Source organism: Zalophus californianus, chromosome 1 (genome assembly GCF_009762305.2).
Source record: "Zalophus californianus isolate mZalCal1 chromosome 1, mZalCal1.pri.v2, whole genome shotgun sequence".
Lineage (NCBI taxonomy): Eukaryota > Metazoa > Chordata > Mammalia > Carnivora > Otariidae > Zalophus > Zalophus californianus.
In genome coordinates this window covers 150717869-150744611 of record NC_045595.1, presented here as the reverse complement: position 1 = coordinate 150744611, position 26743 = coordinate 150717869, and the positions used below count along the sequence as shown (strand labels likewise).

The 26743-nt window shown below is 32.5% G+C and overlaps 1 protein-coding gene across 1 annotated transcript in view; it reads left to right on the top strand.

The window, feature by feature from the left end:
* The window catches only part of STXBP5L (syntaxin binding protein 5 like), a 406674-nt gene that overhangs the window by 279059 nt on the left and 100872 nt on the right, over window positions 1–26743 (top strand). Inside the window, exons 15-20 of the mRNA XM_027586273.2 lie at window positions 175–215; window positions 3819–4036; window positions 6025–6197; window positions 10260–10385; window positions 18236–18387; window positions 20587–20658. Coding sequence (XP_027442074.1) covers window positions 175–215; window positions 3819–4036; window positions 6025–6197; window positions 10260–10385; window positions 18236–18387; window positions 20587–20658 — 782 coding nt within the window. The remainder of the gene's footprint in view (window positions 1–174; window positions 216–3818; window positions 4037–6024; window positions 6198–10259; window positions 10386–18235; window positions 18388–20586; window positions 20659–26743) is intronic.

Genomic DNA, 26743 nt, shown 5'->3' with positions numbered 1-26743 from the left:
ATTGTTTAAAAAATAAACCACTACTGTGAGCTTGGAAATGGTTTAACATATATGAGTTCTCATTAGAATGGGGTTTTGAATCAAATTTTAGCAATAACTCAAGTTTTTATACATTTAGAATTATTATGATTTTTTAAATTTACTGTAATTAATGCTAATGTATTTTTTATCTAGTCATGCAGACGGATCAATAAAATTTTGGGATGCTTCTGCAAGTAAGTTTTTTTAAAAATTTTTTTATTGTTATGTTAATCACCATACATTACATCATTAGTTTTGGATGTAGTGTTCCATGATTCATTGTTTGTGCATAACACCCAGTGCTCCATGCAGAATATGCCCTCTTTAATACCCATCACCAGGCTAACCCATCCCCCCACCCCCCTTCCCTCTAGAACCCTCAGTTTGTTTTTCAGAGTCCATCGTCTCTCATGGTTGGTCTCCCCCTCCGATTTCCCCCCCTTCATTCTTCCCCTCCTGCTATCTTCTTCTTTTTTTTTTTTCTTAACATATATTCTGCAAGTAAGTTTTAAGTCTCTTGTTCTGTAACAGAAAATACTTGGTTAATATTTACTTAGAGCCATTCACCACTTTTTAGTTTGGACAATTAATATTTCAGATACATTTTTAGCATGCATATATGGCTATGTTATAAAAATCCGTTTCCTATGTTAAGTAAGTTTAAAGTACTATCTCTACTATACTTTGCCTTTATAATATAAACTGGACTGAATTCACTATCCATAACCCATTATATTTACAAAAGGTAAGGTATGTTGAAAAATGTAGCAAACTTTGTCAGATTAACTCAGTTGAAGGAATTTCCTTTACCTCTAGCTCTTGTCCTGGAGAAGTTTTTTTTAATCTCACTAGTCCACTTTTCTACTTGTCTACCAAGCCTTGTATGAATGAAAAGAAATGATTTGATAATTGTAAAATTCTTTTAAGATGTTTGAAAATTATATAATTTAAGGAATAAGGTAGTCCTCTCAGTGTTTAAGGGCATGCAAAGATATTTCAGACTCAATTATATCCATATATACCCTTCATAAAACTTATATTTACTAAATCAGATAAAGAAATGCACATATATGAATAGAAGGCAAACAGTATGATAAGAAATCTAACTGTAATATAACTCAAATTCTGTTTGTTACCAGAAATTTGAGATTTGTTTGAACCAGGTAGATCCAGAAAGGGTATTTTGATGGGTTAATATTTAATGTGAGTTTTAGAAGATAGTTAAGATTTTAGTAGTCAGGAATAGGAGGACAATAATAAGTGAGCAATGACTCAGTTTCTGAGGATGGGTAACCAGTAAGATATGGGTAACTCTTTTGGAAATGAGGAATACAAGAGAGTGCTGGAGGTTTGAATTTTGCAATCACACCACGAAATCCAAGTGTCTAGCAGGTAGGAAAAACAGTCAAAAATGGACAGTCATATAGAAGCAGCATGAAAGTAATAGTTGAAGTTGTAGAGGTAAATAGCTTCTGAGGAAGACCATGATAAATACAAAAGCAAAAGGAAGAAGGTTGAATATTGGTGATATTCTTAGCCTGTAAGCTAGACTCTTTCAGCAGTGGAGCGAACCATCAGCAAGAGAAAATGATTAAAATATGTAAAACCATGAATTTTGAGGCACCTTTTTGAACTCACACATTAGAGAACAATGGCTCAGGGAGAAATTCCAAAGGACAAAAGATTTTCTTTGGATGAACTTTCTCTTGTAAATATGACTTTGTTCCAAGAACACAAGTTTATAGAGTGACATTATTGTTCCTTTCACACCACCTCAAAGTCACTTCTTAGCTTCTAAAATGTGAGAAGACACTTTAACATTCTAATGATTAGGGTTTGCAGCATGTTTAATATTTTTACTGTAACCAATGATAAGGATGCATTTCCAATTTAGTGGATGTCATTGAAGAAATATCACTTAGTCTGCCAATTTTGAGGAATACTGTCCAGTACAGAAGTAAGGTTATACTGAATTTGAATAACTGAGTTTGTTATTTATGTGTATTTGTTTTCTTTGCTGAGTAATAAATTACCACAATTGAGCAGCTTAAAACAATACTTATATATTATCTCACAGTTTCTGTGTGTCAGTGATTTGAATACAGTTTAGCTGTGTTCTTTGCTTAGGGTTGCCTGAGACTGCAGTCAAGGTTTTGGCTAAGCTGCAGTTTCATTTGAGATTTAGTGTCCTCATTCAATCGCAGGTAGCTGGCAGAATTCATTTTCTTGTAGCTTTATAACTCATGGAAACTTGTTTCTTCAAGCCTGGCAAGGGAGTGTCATTCTAACCTCAGGGAGGGCACCAGTCCCTCTTTTAATTATGATTATGTCAGCCCAATTAAGGATAACCTCTGTTGACTAACTCCAAGTCAACTAAATTAGGGGCCTTAATTATGTCTGCAATATCCGTTTACCATTGTTATTGTCACATAAAATAATCATGGGAGTGATACCCCATCTGACCTAGAAGGCAGGCTATAGCACCTAGTATAATTAATGCCTTACCCATTTTTGAAATGTTTGGTTTGACATAATTTTAGACTTAGAGAATAATTGCAAAAAAATACCATGAAGTGTTCTATAGCTTTTGGCCAGGTTCCCCAAATGTCAGTGTATACTACATTTGTTCTTCCACCTTCCTCCCTCTCCCTCTTCTCCATGTTCACATATATGTATAGCTTTTGTAACCATTTCTGAGTTGCATTGATGCTCTTCTTACATTACATGGCCCTAAAAATACTTCATTGTATATTTCCTACAAACAAGACATTCTTTTACATAGTCAAATTATAGTTTTCAAAATCAGATTAATACTGATGCAATACTATTATCTAACCTCCACATCTTAGTTTTCACCAATTGTCCCAATAATATCTTTTATAATAAAAGAAATTTGAGAATTATTTATTGCATTTATCATCTTTTGAGTTGTCCTCAATTTGGAATTGTTTATGAGTCTTTATTTCATGAAATTGATATTTTTGAGGACTTGGGCCAATTATTTTTGTAGAATCTTCAATTTGGGTTTGACTGATATTTCTCATGATTAGCTTCAGATTATGCATTTTTGATAGCAATTCCCAGATTTTTAGAAATTCTCTTAAGGATCTTTTATAGAATCAGAACTTTTTTATAGGAGAGTTATCATCGGGGTCTATAATGGAAAAAATATTCCCCCAAATAAATATTCCTGAAAACAATTCACCACACCAGAGTTTTTAAAAATTATAACTGATCCTTTTCTAATACAGAGCCACTTGGAAAAGATTCTTTCTAAAATAACTACAGATTATTGTACTCTCAATATTACTAGCTAGTAAATTACAAATGTTTCTCATCTTAAGGATTGTCTAGAAATTTGTTGAGAAGAGTAAACTCTCTAAGAATAGCTCCAATCTCTCATGTAGCAATCAAAAGGGAAAACTGTAGAGAGAATTAGGTTCAATATTTCCATTGTAACCTTTCTGAGCCACAGTCTTTTCATCAATAAATGAGGATAAAAATACTCACTTCATGGAACTCTTTTGAGGATTACATGAGACAATGCATACAAAGGACCTATAAATTCTTTGGTATATAGTATATGTGCAATAAATGTTTATTTTTCTCTGGAATCTCCATCCAGCTAAACTGTAATGATAAGAGTGTATGACACTGAATGCTTCCTAGTTAAAATGTAATTTATTTTGTCTACTTGGGTTTTATTTTAGTGCTTTAACAAATATATTGAAAAAGCTTCAATGATATCTAAGAATTAAGTTCAAATTAGAAGATAACTATGTTTCAATATCTTATAGTAACTCTGCAAATGCTGTACAAGCTAAAAACTTCAAAAGTGTTTGAAAAACAGAAGGTAGGAGAAGGAAAACCAACATGTGAAATTATAGAGGAAGATCCATATGCCATTCAGATGATTTACTGGTGTCCAGAGAGCAGAATATTCTGTGTATCAGGAGTCTCTGCATATGTCATAATTTATAAATTCAGCAGACATGAAATAACAACAGAAATAGTGGTAAGTTTTTTTTAAATTTAATGTTTACAGCTAAAGCTATTAAAAGAAAGCAATTATCATAGATTTTGGCTAGGGTTTGGTATGGTTTTAAGCCTTCAAGACTACTGTATTTGGCCAGTAATCCAATTCATAGGATTTTGAATTATTCTTGTTACCTAGTATAACATATTGAAAAATAGTTTGGCTTAAAATGAAAAAAAACATTTCTCTACCAAAACTTTATATTATTAAATAGAATGGATTATGTGTATATAGAATTTATACAGTCATTGCTTTATGTATAAATGTCAAATTAATGAAGGCTTTGTTGTATATCTTTATTAAATTTTTTTCTTGTCAATTGCCACAAGTGATCATTTCTCAACTACAATAAGATTATTTTTAATAATTTTCTAGATAGCAACATTTTTACAGGATGGAAATAATTATGGGGTACCTTATCTAAACTTTAAACTAATCAAGTAATTTTTCAATTATGCTCTCATAGGATAAATTAAATAAAAATTAAAGCATCTATAGATAATTGGCCTGCCCTACTGAGTCCATTTTACCATTTTATCAGAAAATAAAGATTATCTACTAAAGGCCTGTCTAACACTGTTTTTACCTCAACAGCAAATTTAAGTACTGCCCTGTTAAAATATATGAGTTAAAATCCCACCCAATCTTTGGAGTCGGATAAGCCTCTATTTTAATTCTGGCTTTACCAGTAAATAGCTATATGACTCTGAGCAAGTCACAAGGCTCCAGTAGTCAGTAGTAGAGTCTGGGTAAGACCAAGTTTCATACACTCATATAATTTTCTGTGTAAATAAAATGGAAAAATGGAAAGTAATAATAAATTACAAATGATAATTTATAGTTAGCACTCAATAACTGGTAATTGTTACAGTCACTGTAGATTTTTTTAGTTTTTAAGACAATTATGACAGTAATTTTGCTGGTAATATTGCTATATTACTACCCCATAATGACATTTGTTTTCAGCTTCAAAAATGCTGATTTTTTTAATCATATGATTTCACTCATATGTGGAATTTAAGAAACAAACAGAGGAGCATAGGGGAAGGGAGGGAAAAATAAAGCAAGATGAAATCAGAGACAAACCATAAGAGACTCTTAACCATAGGAAACAAACAGGTTTTCTTAAAGAGGGGAGGGGCTGGGGGGATGGGGAAAGTAGGTGATGGACATTAAGGAGGGCACGTGATATAATGAACTCTGGGTGTTATATAAGACTGATGAATCACTGAACTCTGCCTCTGAAACTAATAATATACTATATGTTAATTAATTGAATTTCTAAAAATGCTGATTTTTACATTGTAAAGCAAATGTTTGTTATAAAATCGATTTTAATTAAAGCATTGAATACAGTCATCAAGTACTTAATTTGTAAACATTTTTAGATTAAAAAAAGGTTTTGGGTCATCTTTTTATTTCAATACAGTTTATCATATGTTTTTCAATTAAGCAATTCTAACCAAGCTATGAAATTGAGCTAAGCTAATGAAACAAAAATTAGAATTTATTTTGGAAAAACTTTACTAAATTCAAATTCAAAATAGAATGTTTTTTTTAAACTAAAAAACTTGTACAAATAATAATTTGTTATGTTTGTGTATGTAAACACATCCAATATATTTTCTTTCACTGGAATAACCATGACCAATTTCTCATTTCATTATGTATGGAGTTGTAATTTATACCTTTAAAGCAGTATTTAGTATATAAAAACTTTATCTCAACTAGTAGGTATTTTTCTTATAAATCTGAAGAATTAAGAAATATTTTACGTTTCTTGTGAATGCCAATGAATGTTCCATGTATTTCACTATTTAAATCAATTTGGGATATTTTAACTTTACTATAAATTAAAACTAAACTTATTAATATGAAAAAGTAATAATTAAAAAAGTTATCAGAAATTTTAATGTGATTACTTATTATTATGACTTAGATTAAATTAAAACTTGATTTTTTTTAAGTCATTAGAGGCACGACTTCAGTATGATATTGAAGATATTATTACCCCAGAACCAGAAACAAGTCCTCCATTTCCAGATCTCTCATCCCAGCTTCCTTCTTCAAGGAGTCTTTCTGGAAGCACTAACACTGTGGCTAGTGAAGGAGGAACAAAGGACAGTATCCCATGCCTCAAGTAAGAGTTGCTACCAAATTTTGAAACAATTTTACATATTAGTCATATAATACTTTGAAACTGTGCCAAATAAAATTGTTCTTCTCTTTTATTAAGTTGCTGTCAATTGACCTACACTCTACCAAGGGGTACTGTGGTCTTTCTTTGAATATCCATGAAGATGGCACAATATTTTCATCCTTCATTACAAATTCATAGATTTTCTTTCCAGAAGGATCCTAAAAACATGGCTTTAATAGAATGGGAACATGTATGGCAGAGCAGAAACTTGGCCACTTGCTTGGTATCTCCTAATTGAAAAAGTATGTTTAGGGAATTTCTTCAGTTTTCTTGGAATCAAAAAGAAAACCACATTTACTATCTACTACAAGAATATCTGGTTAGAAAAAAGAGGATTTCTCTCATGATTGCTAGGATATTGCAAAAATAATATTTCTTTCTTCTTTTTAACTAATGCTATGAAGAAGGTGAGATTTAAACAAAAAGTGATGAGGGAGTTAGCTGTAATGTATCTGGTAGAAGAGCATTCCAGGCAGAAGGAACAGCTAGAGCAAATTCTTTAAAGTGCCTCACATATAACGTTCCATGCTGATAGACTGGAAGAACAAATATTGTTAAAATGTCATGTTTCCCAGAGCAATCTATATTCAATTCAATCCCTATCAAAATACCATCAACATTTTTCACAGAGCTGGAACAAATAATCCTAAAATTTGTATGGAACCAGAAAAGACCCCGAATAGCCAAAAGATTGTTGAAAAGGAAAACCAAAGTTGGTGGCATCACAATTCCAGACTTCAAGCTCTATTACAAAGCTGTAATCGTCAAGACAGCATGGTACTGGCACAAAAACAGACACATTGATCAATGGAACAGAATAGGGAACCCAGAAATGGACCCTCATCTCAATGGTCAACTAATCTTTGACAAAGCAGGAAAGAATATCCGATGGAAAAAAGACAGTCTCTTTAATAAATGGTATTGGGAAAGTTGGACAGCCACATGCAGAAGAATGAAACTGGACCATTCCCTTACACAATATATAAAAATAGACTCAAAATGGATGAAAGACCTAAATGTAAGACAGGAACCCATCAAAATCCTAGAGGAGAACACAGGCAACAACCTCTTCATCCTCGGCCACAGCAACTTCTTGCTAGACACCTCTCCAAAGGCAAGGGAAAGAAAGGCAAAAATGAACTATTGGGACTTCATCGAGATAAAAAGCTTTTGCACAGCAAAGGAAACATTCAACAAAACCAAAAGACAACCAACAGAATGGGAGAAGATATTTGCAAATGTTTTATCAGATAAAGGGTTATTACCCAAAATCTATAAAGAACTTATCAAACTCAACACCCAAAGAATAATCCAATCAAGAAATGGGGAGAAGACATGAACAAATGCTTCTCCAAAGAAGATATTTAAAAGGACAACAGACACATGAAAAAATGCTCCACATCACTCAGCATCAAGGAAATACAAATCAAAACAACAATGAGATACCACCAGTCACAATGGCTAAAATGAACAAGTCAGGAAACAACAAATGTTGGCAAGAATGCAGAGAAATGGGAACCCTCCTACACTGTTGGTGGGAATGCAAGCTGGTCCAGCCACTGTAGAAAACAGTATGGAGGTTCCTCAAAAAGTTGAAAATAGAGCTACCCTACGACCCAGCAATTGCACTACTGGGTATTTACCCCAAAGATACAAATGTAGTAATCTGAAGGGGCAGGTGCACCCCAGTGTTTATAGCAGCAATGTCCACAATAGCCAAATTATGGAAAAAGCCCAGATATCCATTGACAGATGAATGGATAAAGAAGGTGTGGTGTGTGTGTGTGGAATATTACCCAGCCATCAAAAAAATGAAATCTTGCCATTTGCAATGATGTGAATGGACCTAGAGGGTTATGCTAAGTGAAATAAATCAATCAGAGAAAGACAATTATATGATTTCATTCATATGTGGAATTTAAGAAACAAAACAGAAGAGCATAGAGGAAGGGAAGAAAAATAAAGTAAGACAAAATCAGAGAGGGAGACAAACCATAAGAGACTCTTAACCATAGGAAACAAACTGAGGGCTGGTGGAGGGGATGTGGGTGGAGGGAGGGTAATTGGGTAATGGGCATAAAGGAGGGGACATGATGTAATGAGCACTGGGTGTTATTTACTGAATGATGAATCACTGACCTCTACCTCTGAAACTAAATATACTATATGTTAATTAATTTAAACTAAATTAAATTTAAAAAAATTAAGTGCCCCGCATATAAGGATGTCAGTGTAACTAGGAGAACAGGAGCAAGGTGGGGCATAGTTGGGAGGATAGTAGGAGATGAAGTCAGATGTGTAATAGCCAATATAGGCCATTGTAAGGGCCTTGGCTTTTATTCCTAATTAAATGGGGCCTCATTGTAATATTTTGAATAGAAAGGAGACATGATCAGACTTAAATTTTAAATTGATCACTTTTGTGGCTTTGTTGAAGATGGATTTTGAGATGCAAGGGAAGGGTAGAAGCCAGGAGACCAGTAAAGAGGCTATTGCACCCAACTAGAGATGATGTTAAAGGCTGACAGATTCAGCAAATAAAAATACAGGATACCCATTTAAATTTGAATTTCAGATAAACAGTAAACATTTTTTAGTATCAGTATATCCTAGATACTACATGTGACACACTTAACAGTAAAAAACAAAAACAAAAACCTATTTATTGTTTATTTGAAATTCAGATTTAAACATAGAAAGAACCCATATATCCATCAACTGATGGCTAGATAAGGATGTGGTATATATATATATACAATGGAATATTTTTCAGCCATCAAAAAGAATGAAAGCTTGCCATTTGCAACAACATAGATAGAACTAGAGAGTATTATGCTGAGCAAAATAAGTCAGAGAAAGACAAATACCATATGATTTCACTCATATGTGGAATTTAAGAAACAAAACAGATTAACATGGGGGGAGGGAAGGAAAAAGAGAGTAAGACAAAAACAGAGAGGGAGGCAAACCATAACAGACTCTTAACTATAGGAAATAAACTGAAGGTTGCTAGAGAGGAGGTGGGTGGGGGGATGGGGTAACTGGATGATGGGCATTAAGGAGTAGACTTGAAGTGATGAGCCCTGGGTGTTGTATGCAACAGATGAATCACAAATTCTACCTCTGAAACTAATAATACAGTATATGTTAATTTAATTGAATTTAAATAAATCCATTTTAAAAGGGTGCTCAGATTCTGGATATATTTTGAAGGAGGCACAAACAGCATTTGAAGATTGAGTGGATGTAAGGTGCAAGAGAAGGACAGTAGTATGACTAACATTTTTTAATTGAACAACTGGAAAGATACAAGTTGTTACTAACTGGAATAGATAAGATAATACAGGTCAATCAAATTTAGAGGGATGAGCAGGAATTCAGGTTTTGGACACGTTGAACAACTTTTCTTAAAGATTTATTGATTTATTTATTTTAGAGAGAAAGTGGGCAGGAGGGAGGGGCAGAGGGAGAGAATCTCAAGCAGACTCCCTACTGAGCATGGAGTCTGATGTGGGCCTCAATCCCATGACCCTGAGATCATGACCTGAGCCAAAATTAAGAACTGGACACTTAACCGACTGAGCCACCAAGGCGCCCCTGCTTGGACATTGTTGAGCTCTTAAAGTTGGGTGGTAGAGTAATAGTCTTTTTTTTTTTATTGTCATGCATTATAACTTACATATATGTAACAAATATTATGTAAGAAAATAAATAATAAAAATAATTTAAAACACTATCCTCAAAAATAAAAAAAAGGAAGTGATGAAGGACATTTGAAGTTGTGGACTTGAATGACTGAAAAGCTACTTAAAGAAAAAACTAAGCAATCTTAAGTGGTTTGGTGTATTTAAGAAAACTAGAAGATGCTGTCTACCTATGTACTGCCCTCAGTGCCTGGTATTGTATATTTCTATAGGAAGATTCTATGTAAATTCTGAAGATAAGCATGAGCATACTTATTTAAACTATATGTGGTAGAACTACTTTTTTCTCTTTTTTTAGTGTTAAGACGCGACCAGTGAGGATGCCTCCAGGGTATCAAGCAGAGCTTGTTATTCAGTTGGTGTGGGTGGATGGTGAGCCTCCCCAACAGATTACTAGTCTTGCTGTAAACTCAGCATATGGAATGTAAGTAAACACTCTAATTTGTTTTAATATATTTTATATACTTAGATGTTTCTTTTAAAATACCTAAGTGCTAAAAGTGGGAGGAAGCCCTTACCTGGATTTTTACTTGATTGAAAATGGTATAAGAAAAATAATAACATAAATAAAACCTATGATTATTTATTCTTGCTTAAAGTCAAACTTGTGATAATATTCCCACTTTTAATGTTAAAAGGTTGTTAGGATGTTATTACACATACTTTCTGGTTTCTCTTCTATCCTTTTCCTCCTTATGTTTCAACTTGGATACTTTCTTCTGACTTGTCTTTTAGAGTTCACTGATTCTCTCTTCAACTGTTTCTAATCTTTGGTAGATCTACCCATGGAGTTCAGTTTTAGTTATTTTATTTTTCAGTTCTATGCCTTTCATTTGGTTCTTTTTAAAGCTTCTTGTTATCTTCCTATCATTCTTGTCCTTCATTTCCTTGAACATGTTGAATATAGTTCCTTTAAATATGTGTTTGATAACTCCCTATGTGGTATCTAATTTATTATTTGTCTTGGATTTTGATTATATTATTTTCATGTATCCCAGATTTGCTTTCTGGTTTTGTTTCTAATTTTTTTATGGAACATTATATGAGTTTATATAACATCATATATTTATTTATATACCTATAAATAAATAAATATTATAAAGATAATTTTGGGTTCTAAGTGATGTTATCATCTTCCAAAAAGTATTCACATTTCCTCTAACAGGCTAAACTAAGAGGAAGTAGCTTAGAACAACATAGTCCAATCAGACATTCTTTGAAAGTTGGATAGTATTCCTTTTAAAAGCTAATTTAATTCTAATTAATCCTTATTTCTAGATTGTAGCCCTCCATAGAAGTTGTGCCAAATTATACTCCCACCACCGTTTTAAGAATGCCTGATCTTCCATTACCTTTTTTTTTAAAGAAAGGCAAGGCAGCTTTTCTTTTTTTTAAAGATTTTATTTATTTATTTGACAGGAGAAAGAACACAAGCAGAGGGAACTGCAGGCAGAGAGAGAGGGAAAGGGAAAAGCAGGCTCCCTGCTGAGCAAGGAGCCCTATGTGGGGCTCAATCCCAGAACCCTGGTATCATTCCATTACCTTTTTAACAACAGTGTATAAACAAACTTTTAATCCCTGTCATTTTGTTAAGTATATAAGTAGACTTTTCTCATATCTTAAGTGAAATCAAACATATTTTCTTGTACTATGACATTTCTGTTTATATTCTTTGTCCATTTTTCTGCAGAGTTGTTAATATTTCTCTTACAGATTTGTGAAAACTATTTACAAAGTAGGAAAGTTAGTTTTCTATGTGACGTAACTTGCCAGTGTTTTCCCTGCTTTTGTTTATGAGGTTGTTTAGGATGGTTTTTTCCATGCATAAATTTAAAAAATTTTTAAAGTAATTCTATTTTTTATGGCTCTGGATTTTGTGTCATACTTAGAAAAGCTTTCCTCACTTACTATATTCTCTTTTAATATATTTATTTTTAACATATTTAAGTATTTCTTCTGTCTAGCATTTATTCACATATAAGGTATGAAATAGGGATTAAACTTTTTTCCAGATGATTAAGAGTTGCAGCCAACACCACCTCCTGTATACTTCATCTTGTCCCTCAAAATTTAGAATCATCTTTTATCAAATAATACATTTTTAAAAATATATTTGGATCTACTTCTATACTTTCCAGTCTTCCCCTAAGCTAAGTCTGATGAGCTCCAAGAGCTCTTTGAAGCCATTTGAAAGGCAGACTACCTAAAAAAAATCTTGTGTTCCTGGAGTTTTTACAGTGTGGAGGTTCTATGTGAATATACATAAGGGGAACTTGTTTTTGACTGAAAACTTGTTGGGTAGGGAAACTGGAAGAAACAGCCCTTTAATGAATGGAGGAGAGAGGATGGAAGTGTGGGACAATCAATAATCCCATTATTTGATATGGCAAGAATATATGTTTGCAAGAATATAGCCCAAGTAGTTATGGCCGATGACTGATTTCAAGCCATTTTCAGGGTTCTGTACTCAAAAGATTGACCTATAAAGGCAAGGAATGACAAAATTAAGAGGCCAGGAAAGTATATCACCAGTTTCAGAAGCTGAAGGTTGTTTAGAATAAGTCAGAGAGCATATTTTCCATGTAAAGTAACTGTGGCAGTGACAGTCACTATAGAACCTCTGAAGAACCTACACTTGTATGAGAAAGACAGCTTGGACACCTTTCTCATAGACAGTTTGAACTGCCGAAAACTCCACTCAAGTGGCTACTTATATAAATCCCAGCAAAATTTTAAGAAATAAGTAATACCAATATTACACAAAACTTTCTGAAAATTGAGAAAGAAAAAGTCATATTCATATCTTTTTGGGCCAGCATAATCTGATGCCAAAATTTGAAAATACCATTACTAAAAGTGCAACATGAATATAGGTGTAAAAATCCCAGCCAAAATATAAATAAATCTAGCAATAATAATTACATACTATAACCAGGTTTTGTTTATGCCAGGAATGCAAGTCTTGTTTAACATTTGAAATGAATTCATTTAACTCATCACATTAAAGGATAAAATAGAAAACCATGTAAGTAAGCCATGAGTTGCAAAAAGCAAAAACATTTGGTAAACCAAGAAGGAAATTTCATTAATCTGATCCATGGCAGGAAATATCATTCATACTTTACAGTAAAATATTGAAAGGTTTACAGACCTCTGAGATAAAAACAGGACTAGGATGACTGCTGCCACCACCTCTATTCACACTGTGCTGTAAGTCCTAGCCAGGACAATACAGAAAGGAAAATAAATCAAAGTTATGTAGATTAGAAAAAAAGGAAATGATTAGGTATGTACATCATTTAAATACTTTACAGATTATTAGAATCACTAATAGATTTTAACAAGATTGCTGAATACGAAGTCAATGTAAAAATAAGTTACATTTCCATATACTGAAAAAACAGAAACTAAAATTGTATAGATTCCATTTATAATAAAATAAAAATAATAAAAAATCTAGGGCTACACCTAATAAAAGATAATCAAGACCTCTACACAGAAAACTGTAAAACTTAAGAGAAATTAAAGAACCTAAATCATGGAATGTAAAATTCAATAATAGTACAAAGATGTCAGGTTTTCACAAAATGATCTATAGAATTACCACAATGCCAGTATAAATTTTAGCAGGTTTTTTTCCCCTGGAAGTTTAAAACTGGTTCCAATTAATAGAGAAATGCAAAGGACCACAGTTAGCTATGACAGTAATAAAGAAAAACAGAATTAGAAGCCTTGCTCTATTGGAAAACAAGACTTATTAAATAAAGATAGATTGGTTATGACAGTGTTTCTATTGGCACAGGAGAGATAGACAAAAAGACCAATGCACAGAAGAAAGAGTGCAGAAAGAGATCCAGGCATTTATAGCCAAATTGGCTCTGCAGAGCAATAGAGGAAGTGACAGGTTTTTCCCCCCAATAAATACTACAAAGTCAATTGAAAGATTATATAGAAAACTGAAATTTGACTCTTCTTTCCTACTACACACAGAGATTCAAAAGGTATTATAGGAGAATATCTTCATTACACTTGTGTTAAGAAAATATTTTTTCAACAATACTCAAAAAGTATTAACCGTAAAGAAAAACATTAAGAACTTCTTGGAAAAAAGGGCATCATTAAGAGAGTGAAAGGGCAGGACAAGGAAGAGATATTTGGATTAATTATATCTGACAATGGACTTATTAATATGCAGAATATAAAAAGAGTCTCATGTATCATCAATAAGGAAATCACAAATAACAAAAAATGCAGAAGAAATTTGAGTATGTTGCAAAGAAAGATATATAAATGACACATATATTTTCATATATATATATAAGAAGGTACACAACCCCATTAGTAATGTTGGTAGGGTTTGCAAAGATACTGGGTAGCAGGAATTCTCATACGTTGTTGTTAAGAGGGTAAATTGTTGAATCTACTTTATAAAATTGGTAGCATTATTTACTCCATTTTAGCATACATAGGTTGGCACACCCTACAACCCAAAAGTTTCATTTCTGGGTATGTACCAAATGAAAGGCAAGCACATATGTTTCAAAAGACAGTAGTATTATTTGTGATGGCAATATTATATTTGTAATAGCCCCAAATTACAATAAAATATGCCTATCAGAGTAGATTGACTAAATAAATTGTAACATATCCATTTGAATTCTACAGCAATTAAAGTGAAAAACTACATTTACATGTACAATATATATGAAAAAAGCCAAACATCTATCAAAAACAAGCAAAACTGGTAGAAAGTCAGATTTGGGGAGAGGAAAGAGTAGCAATAATTGGCAGAAGCATGAGGCAGCTGCTTGTAACATACTATTTCTTGACATAGTTGTGGTTATGTGGGATTGTTCACTTTGTGATAATTCATTGAAGTGTACAATTATGTACATCTTTATTTATGAATGTTTCACTTGAATAAAAAAGCAAAATATAAGATTTTTGCAAATTGAGTAATTTTATTTCTAGAAATTTATCCGATAATTATATTCTGTATTTTAGTGCAAGTAACTTATGAAGGATATTCATTGTTGTATTGTTAATAGCAAAAGACTAGAAGCAACCTATTGTCCATTAACAAAGTTCTAGGTAAATAAATCAGATTACACATAAATATTATGGAGTTATTTTAAAAAATTCACGTCCTATGAATTTACATAGAATAATTACCAAAATATCTAATAAAGTTAAAAAAAATCAAAGTACAGGATATTATACTATGCGATATTGTTTATCTGTAATATGCTATAAACATCCAGAGTACATTTTTTAAACTTCTACAAATTGATAAGAAGAAAAATTACCCAATTACAAAATAAGCAAACTATATAAACAGGCAATTCAGAAAAGAAATACAAATGGCCAATAAATATGAAAGGATTTATAACTTCACTAGTAACAAGTAAAAAAAATTGAGGCAACAGAATAGCAATTTTTATCTGTTATATGAATTTTTAAAGATTGTTAGTATTTTTTTTCTTTTACGATTTTATTTATTTTTTGACAGAGAGAGACACAGCGAGAGAGGGAACACAAGCAGGGGGAGTGGGAGAGGGAGAAGCAGACTTCCCGCAGAGCAGAGAGCCCAATGTGGGGCTCGATCCCAGGACCCTGGGGTCATGACCTGAACCGAAAGCAGATGCTTAATGACTGAGCCATCCAGGCGCCCCAAGATTGTTAATATTTTCCGTTAACAATATGAGGAAATGGATTCTTTTTTATACATTTTATCCTTTAAAATAAAACTATATCTTTTGACCCTAAAATTCTAATCTTAGTGAAATTTTTACAATTTCTGAAGACTCACTTATGCACAGTTTGTAGAAGGATGTTCTTTATTATATATAATAACAAAACATTTGGAACCTATATAAATGTCCATAAATAGGAAGATGCTCTTTTAAAAAACATGTTACTTTTGTTCCTTAGAATACAACAGTTAAAGAACACAGACAAGGAAATATGTCTTCAACGTATTTTTGTGAAAATAAGAAAGTTATAGAATAATTATATGCTTGTTAAAACATGGGAAAAGGGCAAGAAGGGTATAATAACTGTTAATGACAATCATTTTTGAAAGGGGGATTGGCATACAGTGGGCCAATTAAGGGGACTTTCATCTTATATTTATTGTTGAAATTGTTTAAATAAAAATACTTTAATTTTTAAAATTAAAAAATAAAGTTTAAAAAAAAGAAAACTTTGCTTTGTGCCTCTGAACATACTTTCCTTAGGGACTTGGGAATGTGAGTTGGTGAGAATCATCAGACACTAGAAATGGTTAGAAAACCTTGGACCTTTGGATATAAAAACAAAACCCATCTATATGCTGCCTGTAAGAGACTCACTTCAGACCTAAAATACACATAGGCTGAAGGTGAAGGATACAAACTGAAGTAAAACAAAACAAAACAAAAAATGCTGGTGTCACAATACTTATATCAGAAATGAACTTTAAAACAAAGATTGTAATAAAAGACAAAGAAGGGCATTACATAATTTTAAAGGGATCAATCCAAAAAGGTATTTACCCCTATGCTATTTGGGACAACATGGATGGACCTAGAGGGTATCATGCTATATGAAATAAGTTTGAGAAAGACATGACCTGAGCCCAAAGCAGAGGCCCAACCGGCCGAGCCACCCAGGCACCCCTCTAGTATTCTTAATTTTAATTAAAGATAAAAATAATCATTTTGGTTAGTGTAATACATTCTAATTTCCTATTTTTGTTTCTTGTCAGTATTGCATTTGAGAACTCTATCATACCTGTACAACTTTAGAGAGATTAACTTGCTATGATATATAATTTGTATAATATTGCATTTACTTATAATATTGGGATCAATTCTACTTATGTATGGAAATTTTTTTGAAGTACTTTAATAACAAATTTCTGATTTGCTATTCATAAGAGCCATGAGAAGTAGATAAATCTAGTATTATAATTCTTTTTATAAAGTAAAGAAACTAAGGCCTGGCAAAGTTTCTAATTTTTTTTCAAGGTCACCTATAAATGATGGAGATGTAATCTGCTGACTTTTATAACAATATTTTTTTTTAGTTTCCAAAGTCTGTCTTATTGAAGATGTAGAACTCTGTGTGAAATAGCAAAACATCTAATATGGTAGAACTTTTTTCTTTTTACTTATAAGGAAGGCTATGTGATAGAGTAGAAAGAACTAGACTGAGAGTAAACTGATGATTTGTTAATCAGATTCAATCTAAGTAATAAAACAACATGGAACTTACATAAAATAAGCAAAACAACAGTCATGCAACTAGTGTTTATTTAGTTTAGGTAGCAAAAAGCACAAATATACAATTGTTCAGTTAGAAGGCATGTTGTAAACTGAGAAAAAATAGTTTGTGTAAGCCTAATGGTTAGGCTGACCAACATGCCTGCTTAGGGACACCTGGATGACACAGTTGGTTAAGTGACCAACTCTTGGTTTCAGCTCAGGTCATAACCTCAGGGTTGTAAGATCAAGCCCCATATCTGGCTATGCACTGAGCATGGAGTATGCTTCGGATCTCTCTTCCTTCCCCCTGCCCCTCCTGCTCATGTCCTCTCTCTCTCAAATAAATAAATAAATCTTCAAAATGCCTGCTTAGTAGAGCTGTTTTAATTTCTCAGGAGAAATTAATCAAATGGTGTTTGTCCTTTAATAAGTAGGACAAAATAAAGAACAAGAGAGTGAGAAAAATTTTAATTTTTGTGAATGAAAATTGTATCTCTTTATATCTACTAAGGTGTCAAAATCTTAGGTATAGAAAGTTAATTTTATGTAAAATTTTGTGTTAAATATATACTCTCTGTTTAAGAAGAGACATAATTTGGAGCTTAACAATTATAATTTTATTTTAAAAAGGCATCTAATTATTTCACAGCCAAAAAAAAGGCATCTAATTACATACCTAACCATCTATAGCTATTAAAGTGTGCCATTTCTTGATGTATTTCCCCATTGCATAGTGAAAAGATTTTCTATGATTCTATTATAAAAACATAAGGCCAAGTTCAAGAGCAGATTGGGTAATCGCTACCTACTAATAAAATTAATGCTGAAATATGACTGCAGGGGTCATGGCTACTATACAAGGTTAACCTATCCTATGTAAAGGCATGATATCCTTCCTGATATTATACCAATCATGATCTAACCTCCCCAACCCTAAGGCATTACTTTCTAATTATCTTATTTTTATTCAAAGATAAAAATAATAATGATTGCTGTGATACATTCTAGTTGCATATTTTTTTTCTCTCAGAGTTGCATTTGGGAACTGCAATGGGTTGGCTGTGGTGGATTTTATACAGAAGACAGTACTGTTAAGCATGGGGACCATTGACCTATATAGATCAAGTGACCTATACCAACGTCAACCACGGTCACCTCGAAAAAACAAGCAGTTCATTGCAGGTAGGAGATAAAACAAAATGGTTATGAGCTTGATTAGTTCATCCGTTTTCTTACATTTGGATTTCTTATCTTTCTTCTATGATACGGTTCAAATGCATGGCAATATAAAGTCAACATAATTTATGATATGTGAATAAAATTGGGCAGAAACATAGTGAGAATCTTGAAAGTGTAAATGAAGTGTTTAAACTTCAATTTGCTGTCAAAGTTAGGAAGCATCTCAAGTTTCTTAAGTCGAATTCCTAAGAAATAACAGAAAACAAGAAGCTATTAAATATAAAAATGCTATGAAAATCAGGTTCTGTAGTTGAAAAATTTGTTTGCAATGGTTGTGTTTAACAGGATAATTTTCTCCTATTATATCTGGACTCTTTAAAAATATAATTTTAAGTATTTCACTATTTTTAATTTTTTAAACTCCATATTCTAGCTGTCACCTTTCCTTGTTGGATGGTGATTTTCTTGGAGGCATTTTCACAAATGCAATAAACATTATTAACATTTTTAAATGCTATGAAAGAGAACATTTTGCTTGACAGGACCAATAAATTTGTTTAACTATATATAGTTAATTAAGATATAAGCAGAAATAATTTCTATACAATGACAAATTTTGATATACCAAATTATCCAAAGTTTACTGAAATTTCAATATTTATCTGAATAGTTGGCTTTGTAAATAGACAAAATTTTGTACATTTTCTGTCCACTGATGTACTGTAGTTGACAAAAAATCAGTTGAGCTCAAAGATTTGCAGATGGAAATACATCTATAGTATTATGTGTTTAGTTCTATTAGATTTTGTTTTTTTAATCAGTTGATTTTAAAAATTCAGTTGATTATTAAAGCCCTTATTAAATATACTCATGTAAAGAATGTCTTCATCTAGAAAGATAACATGATAATAGGTATTATTTTCTAAATAACAAATGTGCGAAACTTAACATCTGAATGTTATAATAAAAGTTTCCTCCCAGTGATGGGTATTAAGGAGGGCACGTATTGCATGGAGCACTGGGTGTTATATGCAAACAATGAATCATGGAACACTACATCAAAAACTAATGATGTAATGTATGGTAATTAACATAGCATAAAAAAACTAATGATGTACTGTATGGTGACTAACATAACATAATAAAACAGCTATAAAAAAGTTTCCTTTTGGACTAATGAAAAATTAACTTGACATGCTGAAATTCTCCCTTTGTGTTAATTTTTTTTTTTTAAATAAACCTCAACCCTTTCCACATTGCTAACTTAGACCCTTTTCAAGAGCACAAAATTTCTCCTTCAGAACTTGGAATCTCTGTTTTTTGTTAGGGATCTCAGCTTTTAGCAATATTTTAGGAATGCTGGAAAGTTCAAATTCTATAGGTTCTGCCTCTACTATTTCCAGCTTTTGAAAGAACGGCAGAATAAGAGAAATTGTGCACACATTTACCATAAGATACCCTCATGATTGGGAAAGAGAACATTGATTTTTGAAAGTTTATGGACTCTAGGATAGGAAGATATTAGGGGATAGGAGGCAACATTTGTATGTGGAAAGCCCAAACTGAATTAGAAAAACTGTGGATCCTATGACAGCATCTAAGTTACTTACTGGATATACACAATGGGATGACAAGGTGTATATTGTGACGAGCATAATAAAACTGTTATTAATTTAAACTTATTGAAACTCAATTATGATTAGAGCTTAGAATTTTGGTGACTTTAAAATCAGGAAAAAACTGATGAAATCATAAACTTTGTTCATATTTCGTGTATAAAATCACTACAATGAGTACTCACTTTATGTTATAAAAATAAAATACCAAAAACTAAAATCCCTAAGCTTTCTTGTTAATACTCAAGACTAAGGACAAGCATTTTGATTTTTATGAGGTAACAAACATATTATTTACAAGTTGAAATAAGTTTACTACATAAAATGGATGAAAAATATGACATCTATTCTTATAGGATATTTGATTAAGTAAAATTACTACAACACTCTCATCATTCATCTATCACCTCTTTCTAATTGATTTTTTTTTAATATCTCCTTTCTAATTTGACTACCTAAACTTGCTGCAATTTCTTCATCTTGGCTGTTCTAGATTCTGGTATGATATCCCTTCCTTTCACTTTAGACTATTTTTCTCTCTTTCCTCTGCCTGCTGCTGATGCTGATGTTCTGGCATGTTCCAAAGACAACTTTTGCATGCGTGGCCTGTCTAACCTTTATCCTGATTTAACGAAACGGATCCGTACTTCCTATCAGAGTAAGTTCTATAAAGGTTAGGCAAATAGCTTTTTTAAGTCTTAATGCCTGGTTAAACCCATACATCTGTGCTTAGTAATGTGTTTTTAAAAACACATTCAGCATGCATGCAAATTTTTGTTTTGTTATGGAAGTGCAATCTGATAATTTTAATAATTGTATAAATACTTCAAATAGCTAATGTCATATACCTATTTATTCACACCCATTATATTTCCAACCCTGCAGACCACATTCTCTTAGTTCAAGAGTCCCTGTCTTTTGTTTTGAGGAGGAAGAGCGATGGTGTCCTTATAAATAGTAAACCTGACATTCCAGTATCAATAACAATTGATTGCTTTCTTGTTTTGGAAACCTTGTGCCTTTGGCCATTTTATAAAAGTGTTCTAACAAGGCCACAATATTTTCTTTTTCTAAATAATTAGATTTCTTAGAGTTAGCTAAGTGTTCCCAACTTCTGATCCTTTTTATTAAAATAGAATACACAAACACATGTTTCTATAGTGATTTTAGGTAATGAACACTATGAAATTGGGGAATTAAAGTCACAAACTAAAGAGTCAATAGTATTAACATTCACCATGGTGGAAATTGCAAATTTGAAGATGGTGGAGTAATCAATTCTATAAACTAGTGCAGAAAGAATGGAGAATGAGGGTATGATTGCAGGTGCAGATGATATTAGTGATATTAGGGGTGAACATTCATTGACAAGAAGACATTTACAATATACTAATCAATGTTATGTTTTTAAAAAGCAGGTTGCTTAACAATATATATGATGGCTTCATATTTGTATAAAACACACACACACACACACACACACACACACAAATGCTGTTTGTATCTTGAATTTCTTCAGACTTCACCTCACCTGTTTGTAGATGATTAATGGGATCACATCATTTATAATAACCTAAAACATTGTCTTCCTGTAGCTAAAGATACTCAATCCCTGTGAAATCCATAAAATTTTTCTGGGAATGCCCTTATTTTTCATCATCAGCATCCTCTAATTTTCTACTCTAGCAGAACACTCCCTTTTTGGATGCTTTTCACTGTCTCAGCTCCTGGTGAATTGTGATAGGACATTGATATCTATGTTGACTTCTGCTTCTCCTAAAACAGAAACCTGTTAGGTATTATGATAACATTTCTTAACACCTGAAAATTATATGAAATTTCAGTTTCCATAAATAAAACTTATTGGAGCACAGCCACACTCACCTTTTACATACTGCCTATGGCTGCATCCACACTACAATGGCAGAGTTGAACAGAAACCATATGGCCCATGATACTCAAAATACTTACTATATTGCTCTTTACATAAAAAATTAGCTGACTTCTACCCTAATTCTATTCTTTCATACCCATTTCCTGCCAAATAAAAAGTTTCAGCCAAAACTTTTTCTGTAAATATTCTCCAGGTGGTTTAACACACATACTCAAGCTTTTGAATCCCAGTTTAGCCTTCTCAAGGTTGGATGCTCCCAACATTGTGTGTGTATGTGTGTGTGTATGTTTGTGTGTGTGTGTGTGTGTGTGTGTGTGTGTGTGTGAGAGAGAGAGAGAGAGAGAGAAAATGTATCCATCTATACAAATAGAAAAAGTTTCCAAACATGAGATTGTAGATTTTACCAAGTTCTTCTTTTAGTTTTATGTATTTTCTGATATTTCTATAATAAACATGTAATGCTTTTATAGTAAGAAGAGAAATTGTATCCTGAAGATAAGAGCAGGAGCAGTCAGAATTCTACAGTATCAACCATGATATAAAGGTTAAAGAAGTTCTGAGACATGCTCACTTACTTCTAACCCTTCAATAATCTTATGTTGCCTTCAGATTTAAAAAGCAAAGATTTTAAACATTCAGGGTACTCTAAAATATAATTCCTATCTACATTTCCAAATGAATTTTCTACTACTCTTCTATAAAAACACTCCCCTTAAGCCAAGTATACATATCTTGCTACCCTCATAATTTATTCATATCATCCCCTCTCTGGAAATGCCCTCCTCAAATTTTACTTCCTGTTGTAAACCTTTCCTGCTGCCATCAGAGCCCTATTGTGCCAGTTTCTTTATTTAAATGCCTATAGTGTATAAGCTTGTATGTGGAAGTATGTGAACCAGTTACTACTTAGCATAAATTCATTTGTATGTTTACTTATTTTTATGCATATGCTCTACCTTTCCAAATGCATGGCAAGAACCTGAAGAGTAGATCTCAAATTCTTTATACTCTCTACACCTAGCACAAATACGTGCTCAGTAATTAAATGATGATGGTTAGGATAGAGCATGTAGCTGGCTCTTTTTGCTCATATGAATAGCCAGAGGATTTTTCAAATTTGACAAGTGAAAGCAGAAATAGCTTCTGTAGTTCCAGGGTTCACTGGGATTCTGCAAAACAAATCATAGTTTCTTCTAAACAAAGATCTGAAGTGTCAAGACAGAAGTAAAATCAAGTCCTTAGAAGACTATTAAAAGATCCTCTATGTGTCCACCAGTGAGGTCCCTAGGAGTTCAGACAAGCCATGAGATTCAAAATCAAATTTCTTTAAAGTCTTCTCTTGATAATCAATATGCTATATTTTGATAAGGGACTGATTAACTGGCATATGTTTTAAAAATAAGTTTTATGAAAATTTGCTTTTAATTTATTTAATCATATAACCTGATTACATCTTTATAGTTCCATTTTATTATAATAGAGACTATTTGGCCTTTTCATGAATTATTTTCTAATTTTCAGGAAAGCATATTTGCATTCTCTATTTGGGGGAACTTAACCCTCTTCCTTTAAGTGTCTTTTCTATTCTGGGATTGTGCTCAGCAATTTGACTCAGTGTTATATTATTTAATGGTCATTGTAACCCTTTAAGGCAAATAGATAACTGTAGTTTCCTCTACAGATGAAAAAAATGAAGTCAAAAGATATTAATTTCCCAAAGTTACAATTAGTGGGAATTATACTTACACCTATTTGATACAAAACAGACTTCATATGCTTTCCACTGTATTATTGAGCGTCTCTAAATATCTGAAAGTTTCAGGATCACTGGAAACCAATTGCATTATACTATAATCAGGAACCACTTTTTTTTCCAGTTTTTATCCACAATCAATAAAATAATATATTCAAAAATGAAACAATTTAAAATTATTTCTCACAATTGAGACTAGACAGGTGCTCTCTGAAATCCAGCTTTTATATTTTATTGTATCAATTTTGCTCTCAAAATGATATCACATTCTATTTTGAATTTTATACTTTTCATTTCTGGAGAAACACCTCAATTGTGATCTTTTCCTGGGCTCTTTCACTGATCATTTTTTATTGTAGTTTAGGTTCCAAGGAACTCCCTCCCCTAAAACTTTATTCCATCTGCAAATCTTTCACATCATAGAATAATAAGACCCTATAGCTCAAAGGAAACCTCTGTATTTGACAGATTATGATTTGTGGAACCAGTGAAATGATTAGGAAAGAGCAATAGGCAAGTTCTACTTATTAACTACTCATTATGTCTGAAATCTTTGGCAAGTCACTTAACTTCTCTGAGTTTCTTTTTTCTCATATATAAAGTAAAAAATCATAATCCCTACATCCCTTAGAGACTTATGGAATTTTTCTTGGTTAATGTTTATAAAAGCATTTCTATAAATAGTAGACATTATTATTATAATAAAAGACAAAACCAAGACACAGAGAGGTTAGATAAGTTTTCCAGAATCACAACCAGTCTATGGTATGACTAACACCCAGTCAGCTGCCTCATAGTCTAATGTATATTCTACTTGTGAAAATGACAGAAATTTTGCTAGTTAGAGAATAGTAGTACCTGTTTGAACAAAAAGGAGTTTTGAAAAGTGGGCTTAATGTAGAACATGTCAGACAGACTTGCTTGTGCATCAGTTTCTAGTTATGTAATGGGAGATCCCTTAGAAAGCCTCAAGTCTATCTATAGATATTTTCCTGCTTTCACTGCGTGGGTTTTTTCAGAGTGTAGGGAATGGTAACAGATACTGGGAACACAAGTAGAAGCATAAAGAAAAATTCAGAAGAGGGGATGATAAGAATAAGAAAGAACTAGCAAAGAGAGGCAAATAAATATAAAAAATGAATTGGAGAACATAAAAAAATGGAGGAGTAAAAGAATAAGAAAAGAAGGAATGCCTCAAGGAACAAAAATGAGCAAAAATTATGGTAAATAATAAATGGGAAAAATTCATTCATTCAAAAAAATATTAAGCATCTTCTGTGTCTAACATTTTTCCAGGCACTAGATATACAGTGATGAGTAAAATAATTATAATCTCTTTCCTCAATTTATAATAGAAAACATATAAAGAATCCATAGATGTACTATTACAGTTGAAAAAAGACAGCAATGCTATCAAGGAGAAAAATGAGATAAGCGGGAAATGTGGACCTATTTTTGAGAGTGTTATGACAGAAGGGCCTATTTGAGGAAGAAACATTTAAGTGAAGCTTTATGATAAGAAGAAAACAGACAATGCTTTGGACTTACACTTCAGACCTCAATAGAGAAACAGGCCAGATTAACATCTAGCCTGAAATAAACAAACAACAAAACAGATATAATAAATGAAACTATGGTTTTTTTTTAAGACACAGAACATGAGGCAATGAAATACAGTAATCTCTGACAAATGGGAAACAAAAGAAGTGAACCCTAAAACCACACGTTTACTGCCCTGAGAGTTTCTAGACTGCAGCAAAGGAGGAGGGGAAACCCAGGAGGAAACCTGTTGACTCCCAGAGTTGATGAGATGGAGATGAGAAACCAGGAAAATGAAAGCAGCTACAGTTTACAAAGAGGATCCCAGAGATCTACAGAATTTCCTCAACAAAGTACTGATCAACACATACTTATGATGAACTAAGCAGGGAAAGAGCCATCTGAAGGAATTAAAGGAAACAGTGCCCAGCACTCAAAGGAAATAGTGCCTATTCCCCACAGCCAGACTAGAAAAAACTTCTAATTAACATCCACTTGTAGTTAACATTGTACTGGAGATTCTAGCCAGTGTACTCAGGCAAGAAAAAAAGTTATCTAGGTTGGAAAAGAAGTTAAATCATCTTTTTTCATAGATGAAATTATCATCTATAAAGAAAATTTAAAGAAATCTACAGAAAGCTACTAGAACTAATAAATGAGTTTAATGAGGTGCAGGATATATGGTCAATGTATGAAAATCAATTTTATTTCTATTTACCCACAACAAACAACCTGAAATTGAAATTTGAAAATATCATTTATAATGGCATCGAAAATAGGAAACACTTAGCCATAATAAGACAACAAATATGAAAGACCTATACACTGAAAACCAGAAAACATTGCTGAGAGAAGTTAAAGAATACCCCCCAAAATGAAGAATTACACCATGCTCATGTTTCAGAAGACTCGATATTAAGATGTTACTTCTCTCCAAATTGATCTGTAATTCAATACAATTCCAATAAAAATTGAGGAGCCTTTTTAAAAAAGATTTTATCCATTTATTTTACAGAGAGGGAGAGAGTACAAGCAGGGGGAGTGAGAGGCAGAGGGAGAAGCAGGCTCCCCACCGAGCAAGGAGCCCAATGCGGGACTTGATCCCAGGACCCTGGGATCATGACCTGAGCTGAAGGCCGATGTCCAACCAACTGAGCCAACCAGGAGCCCAGGGAGATTTTTAATAGAAATTGACAAACTGATTCTAAAGTCCATACAGAAATGCAAAAGATTTAGACCCAAAGCAGCTTTTGAAAAAAGAACAATGTTGGGAAACCAATACTACCCAGTTTCAAGACTAAAAAAAAAAAAAAAAAAAAAAAAAAAAATTAGTGTTATTGAATAATGTTGGTCCAAACACAATAGATCAATGAAACAATAGAAACTTCAGAAATATACGCACACATATATGAACAGCTGATTTTTGACAAAGGCGCAAAGGCAATTATGTAGAGAAAGGATAGTCTTTCCTACAAATGGTATTTAAACAATTGGATATCCTGTGTAAAAAAAATTAACTTTGATCCATACTCTGTGGTAAAATTTTTTAAATTAACT